At 40.3% G+C, this 12,271-nt stretch overlaps 1 protein-coding gene across 1 annotated transcript in view; it reads left to right on the top strand.

The window, feature by feature from the left end:
- The window catches only part of LOC117361092 (2'-5'-oligoadenylate synthase 1-like), a 66,590-nt gene that overhangs the window by 49,043 nt on the left and 5,276 nt on the right, over positions 1–12,271 (top strand). Inside the window, exon 8 of the mRNA XM_033946004.1 lies at positions 2,397–2,606. Within this exon, the coding sequence (XP_033801895.1) occupies positions 2,397–2,606 (210 nt within the window). The remainder of the gene's footprint in view (positions 1–2,396; positions 2,607–12,271) is intronic.

The raw sequence follows: 12,271 nt of genomic DNA, 5'->3' as shown, positions 1-12,271 counted from the left end.
TGCAAATACACAAAATGTAAGAGGTGAGCAGTGGCTAGTTGTAATACAAACTTGAAAAAGTCAAATTGGAATCAGAAATATGCATACCAATGCAGAGCGCTAACAATAAAACATCATACGGTATTAAGAAATACCTAAAGAAGAAAATATGCAAATCAGAATACTTTGCTCTAGATATGCCATAAAAATATGAGTTACATTACATTACTGATTTCTATTCCGCCTCAACCTTGTAGTTCTGGGCGGATTACAAAAGAGACAACTGGACATTTCCAGGATAATTACAGAGAGAATTCTGGTCATTTCCAGGAGAAGTTACAAGAATAATGGAGCTGTATATTTCAAGAGCTACAAGATGCTGTACAAATAGGAAATAGTGCAGATCCAGTATATATACCGTTAGGGAAGCAGTTGACATGCTTGAGGCTAAAGAGAAGGGAATTGGTGAAGGGGGGAGGAGGGGGGTCCGGTTGCGTTGAGGGGGGTCCGGTTGAGGTTAAGCCATCTGTGTAAATTTTTTGAATAGGTGGGTTTTGATTTCTTTGCGAAAATATTTGTAGTCGTTTGTTGTTATCAGCAGGTTGGAGATAGTGTGGCCCAGTTTCGCTACCAACGCAATAAAAATGTACAGCCGAATAAATGACATGAAAAGAGCCAAGAGACCCTAAATTTTGCAAAACAAAGATCCAAGTCCGAAAGGCCTCTCCGGTAAATCTACAAAAAAGGCAGACCAGCTGTGACCATGCCACTTTTAATGTGGTGTTATAGACTTCCAGTAATATGAAAATGAAAAATTACAAAGATGATTGTTTACTCAATCCGATATTAAATTTGATCAGAAACTGAGGGCTCCTTTTACGAAGCCATGGTAGCGGTTTAACGCACGTAATAGCAGGCGGTAGTTTTTTGGTTAGCGTGTGATGAAAAGTTGCGAGAGCTGAAGCTGCTAATGCGGCTTTGTAAAAGGAGCCCTGAGCCTTAATAATACATGAAAAAAATGAATAATATATGAAAAATTATACTGGCCTCCTACCATGTGCAAGATGTTTGGAAATGTATTTGAAAATTTGAGAAACTATAACCTTAGCCAAACTACCAAACATTGTGTGCTGCTCTATAATTGGCAAATAACAACAGTGAAAAAAATGGCGCGCAAAAGAATGTTCTTTTAAAAAGTAGTGAAACAGTGGGCCGCCGAGAGAAAATCCAGGCCCCAGTACAAAGATTTATGAGATAACATGTTTAAGGCCGGTACCTGAAATGAAATATAGAACATAGAAATTTGCCATATTGCTATCGAGAATTTTGTTAGTAGTTCTAAATTTAGGACAATATTGCTATTGTCTTTCCGCTAACCGTAAACAGAAAGGCACCGTAGACAAAAAGACACGTGATGTCAGTAGTCCTTTATGCTACAATTACAGCATTTACAGGGAACTTTACCTGTGAAATTATTTCTTCCTTCGCTGTTCTGTAAAGTCTTCTATGCAGTCCACGATGAATCAGCATGACTTGTGTCCCGTTTTCGTCTTCCTCCCAGGATTCGGTGGGAAAGCAAGGAGAAGTAATCCGAGCAATAAGTTTGAAGCTAGGAATGAACATGTGAGAACACTTGTTGATAGTCACTTTCACAAGTTTTTGTTCGTTGAATCTTGAATACACTGTATTATGTCACTCAAAGTATGTTATCATTGTCACGGCCTTCTATTGCTTTGCGCTCACTATCTTGTACGCGAAAGTTCTTGCACCGTTCTTTGTCTTAGTTTGTAAGGACGTCTCCTTCTCGAGACAACGACACGTTTCGGTTTTTGTGATGTTTCTTGGGCTTCATTGGGCCCCCTTGAGCTTCATAGGCCCTGGGGTGAGCTTCATAGGCCCTCTCCTTGGCCCTGGGCATCAGTATACATAATGCAGGGTTGACACAAACATATGCATAACTAAAGAAAACCAACCATTATCAACAATTGTTAGTAAATTAAACACATTATCCAAGGATGTGAACTAAAGAGAGTAATATAATACAAACGAAGCCACTGCAGAAAACACATCAATGTGTTTATTTTGATCCAACTCAGCTTGGAAAGATAAAGAATTAGAGAACTGAGCTTTTTTTTAAGTAATGAATATTAATGGCAATGTTGTAATTTTTAGTTATCTAAAAATTTGATTTTTCCTTTTTCTGTTCTCTTTAAATGACAATTATTATTCCCAGTAATTGGGGATTCTTTTATTTCTCTTTAAATTTTAAAAATGCCATTCTAAACATTTACACATGCAATGGGCATGTAAATATTTGCCCCGATTCTATAGACTGTACTTGCACCAATAACAATTTAATTTTTATAAAATGCACTTGTATGAAATGACCCAATTAATGTGGATTTTTATGCTTTTAGATACCGCAGGCTTCCCTCTTCCTACGCCCTAGAGCTCATTTCCATTTACATCTGGCAGCTGGCAGGGAAGCCCATCTTTTTCAGCCTGCTTCAGGGCTTCAGAGCTGTACTCAAGCTCCTGATTCGATATTCTGACATTTGCATCATTTGGTATGAGCAGTACAGCCCATACTTTGAGATTGTCAAAAAAGTGAATCACAGTGGAAGAAGGTAAGCGACACATGATCTGTACACCTGCTTTCATGCACTGAGGGGTTGATTCATAAGTCATGGCAATTATTTTTTTTTTCTCTCGAAAATATGCCAGCACTGCAAATCTAATATATACATTTGAAAGTATGTGACATGTACTTCTTACAGCTTCTTTTACAAAGCCACGCTAGCGGCTGCCGTGCGGAAACAGCCCCGAAGCCCTTTAATTCTCTATGGGCTTCGGGGCTGTTAGCGCAGAGCAGCCGCTAGCGTGGCTTTGTAAATGAGGCAGTTAATGTTGCCATTAGATGAGTGCAGCAGTCTCTGATAGGGGGAGAAGCACACAACATGGCATTTGAAATCTTTGTTTTGTTGTGGCATACAGTGTACAACATCAACAAAGTACAAGTACAAACTGTTAACATTCTTCAAAATAGTCTCCCAGGTTGTCTTATGTGTTGAGGAGACAACCAGGAGAAACTGCCTTCACAAGAGTGAGCAACACGAAAACAACAACGAAGGAGACCAGATGGTGCTTAATCCATTTATTAATAAACCAGACTCGACAGGATCATGTTTCGGCCTCAAAAGGCCTGCCTCAGGAGTCTTGATGTTAATTGATAAAACCATAGGTGTATGAATCCATATGTCCAAATTTTACAATAAGATCTCTTTTAAACACCTACATAATGGCTGATGGCGAGTACAGCAGAAAATCGCATGGTTTTATCAATTAACATCAAGACGCCTGAGGCAGGCCTTTTGAGGCCGAAACACGATCGTGTCGAGTCTGGTTTATTAATAAATGAATTGAGCACCATCTGGTCTCCTTCGTTGTTGTTTTCGTGTCTTATGTGTTGTCCAGTTTGTGAGAGACACACTGGGAATGAACAGTATTACAAGTCATTTCTGCAGTATCACCTGTGTCATGCAGTATGGGAGAAACATCCAGAATTGTTGCACAATGCCATAATCCTATAATCCTACATAACAATGCTACATCTCACACAGCAGACAGTTTTTACAGCGTTGGGAGACTTCGCTGAAGGATGTTAACAGTTAAACATACTCATTCTCAAGCTGATTGTATGCTTGGTTTAGTGAAACAGCTAACATTTATTACTTCTTTGTTAATAAAATAATGATTTCAAATGTCTTTTTTTTTTTTTTTTGCTTCTCCCCTACCAGAGACTGTTACTACTACTACTACTATTTATAATTTCTAAAGTGCTGAAAGGCATAAACAGTTGATAACCGCCTTTTAGAATTTTTTTTTTTCAGCAATATATGATTTAAAGCTTGCTTGCATTTCTGACTTTATTGAATTTGCGCTCTATCCCTGTTTATAACAGGGACGATTAATGATGTTGTTTAGATATGTCTATGTTATATGTGATAATCGTAGGGAAACAAGATTTTATGTATGTGATATGGAAATCGCATAGTTGTATGCGGTATATAAATTTTTAAATAAATAAATAACACGCAATAGCTTTTAGCTTATATTTGAATACTGCCAGAGAAAGCGCCTGACTTAGGCCAGGGCTGCCCAAGTCTGGTCCTCGAGATCTACTGGCAGGCCAGGTTTTCAGGATATCCACAATGAATATGCATGAGAGAGATTTGCCTGCACTGCCTTCTTGGTATGCAAATCTCTCTCATGCATGTTCATTGTGGATATCCTGAAAACCTGGCCTGCCAGTAGATCTCGAGGACCGGACTTGGGCAGCCCTGACTTAGGCAGTTTGTTCCATGCATATGGGGCTGCAAAATGGAAGGGATGGAGTCTGGAGATGGCAGTGGAGGAGAGGGGTAAGATAAGAGGAACGCTGCACTCATTTCTCATCTGGTGGCAACATTAAAGAAGTACATGTCACACATTTTTAAACATATAAAGTCAAACCTCGGTTTACGAGTGCACCGGTTTGTGAGTGTTTTTCAAGACGAGCAAAAGACTCGATTTATGAGCACCCCTCCTCGCAATCCAGCATCCCCCGCTTGCATCGCCCCCCCCTCATGCCTCAATCTGGCATCCCCCACTCACCCACCCACCCACCCAAACAAATTCGCTTAGCCCCATCTGGCACCAGCACCAATGCACAGGACATGCCAGTGCCTGAAGATCTTCTCTCTTCCTTGTACTGGGCCTTGAGCATCTGCGCATACTCAAGGCCTTCTAGTTCTCACTCTCTGCAGAGAACTAGAAGGCCTTGAGTATGCGCAGATGCTCAAGGCCCAGCACAAGGAAGAGGGAAGATCATTGGGCACCGGCATGTCCTGTGGGTTGGTGCTGGTGCCGGTGCCAGATGGGGGTAAGCGAATGTGTTTGGGTGGGTGGGTGAGTGGGGGATGCCAGATCGTGGCGGGGGGATGTGGGGGGGGGAGGGGAACAGCGCCGGTGGCCTCAGGGGAGGGTAAGGTAGAGCAGCACTGGTGGCCACGGAGAGGAGGTGGAATAAATCAAGCAAGTTTCCCTTACATCCTTTGGGGAAACGTGCTTTGATATACGAGTTAATTGGTTTATGAGCATGTCTCTGGAATGAATTATGCTCGTAAACCAAGGTTCTACTGTATTAGATTTCCAGTGTTGGCACAATTTTGAGAAAAAAAAAAATAGTTGACATGACTTATGAATCAACCCTTGTATAGGTAGAGTGATAAGTATTAATGTTTCAACAGCAAATCTTCATGGACATGGTTATGAGCAGACCTTTCCTAATGCAGATAAGCCTTTTATGTGTTAATATTTGGAATTTCTGTGGATTTATTTGCATTGCGCAGAGCACTGATTTAATTTGTATATGAGATTTTTTTATGCCTATGAGGTTTACCCTGCTATACCTGTCACCTGTCTCTGTGGGGTAAAGATTGGGCTCTGAGGCTTTTTTCTCCTCCTTTTTCATTTTATCGGATGCTTTGTTTCTCTGGGCCCTTGAGTTGCTTCTGTATTAGTGTTTGCGATACACATATGTACCTGGTTTGCTTCTGACGACAAGTAGAAGTGTGGGTTTTTTTTTGTTTTTTAAAAAAAGTCTTTATTCATTTTTAAAACTTTTAACAAGTGTAAGATAATATACAATCATTTTATACTTTAACATCACTTAATATACCATCAAAGTTTAACTCACATCAAATTTCCCTCCCTCCCTTATACCCAACTATTGTACTTAAGCATAATAAATCATAAAATATTTGCTTCCTCCCTCCCTACCCTGGACGTGTATGAACAAAGGGAGAAAATAATATTCATTCTGTACAATATTTTGTTAATGGCTCCCAAATATCCCTAAATTTCTTAAAATGCCCCTGCTGTATGGCTATTACCCGTTCCATTTTGGTGGCATAACGAATTCCACCAAAAATTATAATTCTGCCGATCCCAATTTTTCAAATTTTTCATAATTTGCTGTATGGCAACCCCTATCATGATGAGCAAAAGTTTATTATTATTAGAAGAGATTGACTCTTGGCTCTCATGGAAATACCAAATAACATGGTGTCATATGATAATGCCACCGGATTTTCCAGTAGATTATTCACTTGGCCCCAAATGGATTTCCAAAAACTAAGTATCAATGGACAATAGAATAGTAAATAATCTAATGTCCCAGCTTCGAGATGACAGTGCCAGCATCTATTAGACTTAGAGCTGTCTAATTTCTATCAATGAACTGGGGTCCACACTGCTCTATGTAACAAGAAAAACCAAGTTTGTCTCATAGATGCCGACGCCGTACATCTCATCCTCCAAGCCCAAATTCGTGTGTTTGGTTATTACAGTATTTTTCTACTTTCTTTTGTATTGGTTTCTATTATGCACAAAACTGTTACAGACATGTATCCACCGTTATATTTTGAATTCTTTGTAAGTGATGGAAGGCAAGCATATCTTGTGCATCTAATTCAATTTGACTTCAGGGAGATTTTGATATTTATTGCCAATGTTCTATCATAAGTTTTTAAAATAAATGGAAAACACAAACAGTTCTGCATTTCTTCTTGGAATATATATTTGCGACATAACTTTAAAAAAGGAAAATTTATGGTCGCTTCAACTAGTCCCATGAGTTTACTACAGATATCATCCAGACTGTTAGGCAAGCATCTAAATGCATCAGAAATAATGCTGGATCATTCTCCTACCCTCCCAATATATTTTTGGCTTCAATCCTTTCACTTTCTAGTAATTAAGGTTGTTTACTACTACTATTGATGGTTGGCTAACTAGATGTGATATAAAAGCTGATTTCTGAACAGGAATAGTTTCCTAACTTAGCTTATTGAGTCTGAGGCCAGTCAACTGACTTGCTTTTAGAATGTTATATAATGTAAAATGTCCATATCTAATGTGTATATAAGATACTTAAACCTGCCTGGTAACATATAATTATATTACACACTACTGAGATGCCAGAAGCTACTGTATATGCCATTTTCTTGTTTTCTTGAACTCTTTACTTCAGTTCAGGCCCACCCTCCTGCTTGTTCCTTCACTGTAGACACAAGGGCTGTGTGAAAGATTAGATCTATCGCAGACATTTGTAAGGCCTAAGTAGAACTGGTATGCTCTCACTTTGGCTCCTACAGAATTTGCCAGCCATTGGTCTTAGAATGACTAACTCCTTTGATCACTAAGCCTGGATTATAAAAATGGTACCTAAACAGAACTATCAAAGGTTGCATGGAATACATGACTGATCTATATAGCAAATATCATAAAGGTTAATCCAAAATACCGCTAGTACCAGACAATACACATCAGTATTGTTAGCCCGACAAACTTGAAGGACTATGGCCTCAGAATCGGAGCCTACGCACAGCAGTGAAGATCACAGACTGAGGATAATCCGCGTAGTAATACAGCTCCTGCTCCAATCATTGGCCGATGTATATATATTTTTTAAATAATTTTTCTAAAGCATTTCAATCAAGCTAAACCTAAACCCTGAACTTCAGAAACTTTTACAGGGATACTGTGTATGTGTGCAAGCCAGGATTTGAAAAACATAGACCAAAAAGACTTATCTTGTTGCTGACTTGTCTTTAAAAATGGATTCGGTCACCAGTGTTTGTTTGCCTATATAGCAAACATTTATACAGTAACATAGAAACATGATGGCAGATAAAGGCCAAATGGCCCATCTAGTCTGCCCATCCGCAGTAACCATTAACTCTTTCTCTCTCCAAGAGATCCCACGTGCCTTTGCCAGGCCCTTTTGAATTCAGACACAGTCTCTGTCTCCACCACCTCTTCTGGGAGACTGTTCCATGCATCTACCACCCTTTCTGTAAAAAAAGTATTTCCTTAGATTACTCCGGAACCTATCCCCTCTTAACTTCATCCTATGTCCTCTCATTGCAGAGTTTCCTTTCAAATGAAAGAGACTCGACTCATGCGCATTTACATTACAGAGGTATTTAAATGTCTCTGTCTTATCTCCCCTCTCCCACCTTTCCTCCAAAGTATACAAATTGAGATCTTTAAATCTGTCCCCATATGCCTTATGATGAAGACCACATACTATTTTAGTAGCCTTGCTCTGGACTGACTCCATCCTTTTTATATCTTTTTGAAGGTGCGGCCTCCAGAATTGTACACAATATTCTAAATGAGGTCTCACCATCAATACCTCCTTTTTCCTACTGGCCATACCTCTCCCTATGCACCCTAGCATCCTTCTAGCTTTTGCCCCCCACATTTTCAACCTGTTTGGCCACCTTAAGATCATCACATACAATCACACCCAAGTCCCGCTCTTCTGTCGTGCACATAAGTTCTTCACCCCCTAAACTGTACCGTTCCCTCGGGTTTTTGCAGCCCAAATACATGACCTTACTTTTATTAGCATTAAAGTTTAGCTGCCAAATTTCAGACCATTCTTCAAGCTTTGCCAGGTCTTTCTTTATGTTATTCACACCATCCGGCGTGTTTACTCTATTGCAGATTTTGGTGTCATCCGCAAAGAGACAAATTTTACCCGACAACCCTTCAGCAATATCATTTATTAAAATATTAAAAAGAAAAGGCCCAAGAACAGAACCTTGAGGCACACCACTGGTAACATCCCTTTCCTCAGAGCGATCTCCATTGATCACTACCCTCTGTTGCCTTCCACTCAACCAGTTCCTGACCCAACCCGTCAGTTTGGGACCCATCCCGAGGGGACTCAGATTATTTATTAGACGTCTGTGTGGAACACTGTCAAAGGCTTTGTTAAAATCTAAATACACCACATCAGCGCATATCCTCTATCCAATTCTCTAGTCACCCAGTCAAAGAAATTGATCAGATTTGTCTGACAAGACTTACCTCTAATGAATCCATGTTGCCTCCGGTCCTGTAATCCACAGGATTCCAGAAACTTGACCATTCTCTGTTTTAAAAGTGTTTCCATTAATTTGCTTACCACAGAAGTCAGACTTACCGGCCTATAATTCCCTACTTCTTCCTTACTTCCACTTTTGTGTAGAGGGATCACATCCGGCCTTCTCCAGTCCTCCGATACCACTCCCGACTCTAGATAAGCATTGAAAAAGTCAGTCAGTGGAGCTACCAGAACTTCCCTAAGTTCCTTCAACTTCCTCAGATGTACACCATCCGGCCCCCTCGCTTTGTCTACCTTAATTTTAGCTAGCTCCTCATGAATACAATCCTCTGAAACTCGATCAGGGTCTATTACTTCTCCATCCCTATTCATGTTTGTCTTCTGCAGTCCCGCTCCCGGTGCTTCAGCCATGAACACAGAACAGAAATATTTGTTAAGCAATTCAGCCTTTTCTTTATCAGCTTCTACATATTCCTCCTCTTCACTTTTGCACTTCTTCCTATCACTAACTCATATATCTAAAAAATGTCTTGCCTCCCTGTTTTACTGTGTCAGCTATTTTTTCTTCCATTTACATCTTTGCTTTCCTGACTACACAACCAGCCTCTCTTAACTTTTCCAGATATTTTTGCCAGTCTTCCTCTTTCTGCGATCTTTTGTAGTTTATGAAAGCTATCCTCTTATTCCTTATCTTCTCAGCTACTACTTTTGAGAACCAAAGCAGCCTTCTTTTCCTCTTACTTTTACTTACTTGCCTCACAAAAAGGTTTGTTGCCCTTACAATCGCTGCTTGACTTAATCTGAGTAGCAAACAATAAGAGCCTAAGAGCCCACTTCAATAGGCAGAGTTAACCTTGGGTTGGATGGCCCAAGAGATAGGCAGAAGGAATAGCTACTCGTGGGAGGGGGGAGAGTTAGCAAGCGAAGCGACAGGAGGCATTTTCTAAAACTGTTGCTTTCCACCAAAGGGAAATGCAGGTATTGGCCAGAGCGGGTAGTGGCAGGTCAGAGAAGGCAGGTTATTTAAATCAGCCACCTCCAGGTCACAGGATCCTTTTCTTGTTCTTAAGATAGTCGTTAGGCTCAATGTTGGAGTGTGGACATTACATTACATTAGTGATTTTTATTCCGCTTGTACCTTGCGGTTCAAAGCGGATTACATAAGAAGAAAGCTGGACATTTCCAGGAGGGTACATGACATTGGAGAAAACAGATTGAGGGTAAGACTTAATAACAGAATGAGTGTAGACTTAGTAATATTGGAAGATAGATCAAGTTACATTACATTACATATCAATAGTCTGTTTCCATGCGTTGGTAGGTAATCGGTTTCGGTAGGATGAATTAGGTTCCATGTTTTTTGGTTTTTATTTTGGTCGATTGAGGGTAAGGTGCCAGGGAGTGAGCAAAACCTGGTCGGTGTAAGTAGAAGAGGAGAGGGAGATTAGGTAGATTGTATATACTTTTTGAATAGCAGCGTTTTGATTTCTTTACGGAAAGCTTTGAAGTCAGATGTTGAGGTTAACAATCTGGTGATGGAGGGTTTGAGTTTTGCTGCATGCGTTGCTATGAGGTTATCATAAAGCTTTTTACGATGAGTGCCGTTGAGTGGTGGGTATGAGAATGGTGTCAGAGTTCTTCTTATTCTGGGTGGAAGGTTACGGTTTAGGCGATCATTTAGATAGGCAGGTGCAGTACCGTTGAATACTTTGAAGATTAGACAGTATAGTTTGAATTGAATTCTGGCTCTAATCGGTAGCCAATGTGAGTCTAGGTAGGCGTTGGTGATGTGGTCATATTTTCTGAGGGAGTAGATTAGTCTGAGAGCAGTGTTCTGAATGGTCTGTAGTTTTTTGATCATGTTTGTAGGACATGGTAGATATAGGATGTTGCAGTAGTCCACAAGTCCTAGTACCAGGGATTGGACAATGATCCTGTAGTGTTGTTTGTCGAAGAATTTCCTTATTTTTCTTAAGTTGCGTATTGTGAAGAATGCTTTTTGGGTAGTTTTGTTGATTTGAGCCTGCATTGTGCAGCATCTATCTATCAGCACTCCCAGGATTTTGAGGGAGGTTTGGATTGGGTGTTTGATTGCTTTAATTTCCAGGTCTGTTATGGATGGGTTTTTGTCCGTTTCAAGCATTAAGAATTTGGTTTTGTCCGAGTTTAGTTTTAATTTGTGGTTTGTCATCCATTTTTCTACTTCGTCCAGTATTGTTTCCAGGTGTCCTGTTGAGGTGTGGTCTTGGGTTTCGAAGGGGAGGAGAATAGTTATGTCGTCTGCGTAGCTGAAGGATGTTACATTTAGGTTGTCTAGAGTGGTACCTAGGGAGGAGATGTAGAGATTGAATAGAATGGGTGAAAGTGGAGATCCCTGCGGGACTCCGCATGGATTTGACCATGTGTTAGATTTCGAACCGTTTATCTTAACTCTGTATGTTCTTGTTTTAAGGTATCCTTGGAACCAGTTGTAAACCACCCCTGAGATCCCTATTGCATCAAGTATCTGGAGTAGTATGGTATGATCAACTAGATCAAAGGCTGCGGAGAGATCTAGTTGGATAATTAGGATCCTGTGTCCTTTACTGAGGTGTTGTCGGGCTATGTCCAGTAGTGTTGCTAGTAGAGTTTCCATGCTGTGGTAAGATCTAAATCCTGATTGAGATGAGTGAAGTATATTGTGGTCAGCTATGTAGTTGGTGAGGTATTGAGCCACATGTCCTTCAATCAGCTTGACATATAATAGGATCGACGCGATAGGTCTATAGTTGGTAGGTGTGTCTACAGGACCTTTTTGGTCTTTCAGTATGGGTGTGATTATGATCTCTCCAAGATCTTGTGGGAATTGGCCTTCTATGAGAGTGCTTTGTATCCACTGCATGAGGCTGGTTTTGAATTTAGGGGAGGCATTTGTGAGTAGATACGATGGGCAGTAGTTCAAGTCGCATGAGGTGTGGCTGTATTTTTTATATAGTCGGTTCAAATCAGGCCATTGTAGAGTTGGGAAGGTGACCCATGTTCTGTCTGCTGTTATGGCTTCTTCTGTTGTGGGGGTAGTTATTAACTCGTCGAGTATGGTAGTTGAGTTGTTGAAGGTAGTTCTGATTTTGATGATCTTGAGTTTGAAATGGTCAGCTAATTGGGAAGCTGTTGGTGTTTTGTTGCCTTGGGTGGCAAGGAATGGGTTTGTGTCTGTAAGTTTTTTTACTAAGTTGAAGAGTGTTTTTGTGTCGGGGTTGTTTGTGCTAATTAGTTTAGTGTAGTATGTTTTGCGCTTTACATTCCTCAACAGTTCTAACCCTGCTGGAGAGTTTTGTGTCGTTCACAAATTTTATAACCTCGCACTTCGTCCCTGCT

This window comes from Geotrypetes seraphini, chromosome 1 (assembly GCF_902459505.1).
Source record: "Geotrypetes seraphini chromosome 1, aGeoSer1.1, whole genome shotgun sequence".
Taxonomy (NCBI): domain Eukaryota; kingdom Metazoa; phylum Chordata; class Amphibia; order Gymnophiona; family Dermophiidae; genus Geotrypetes; species Geotrypetes seraphini.
Note: the sequence above shows the minus strand (reverse complement) of the source record. Positions and strands in the feature narration are given on the sequence as shown.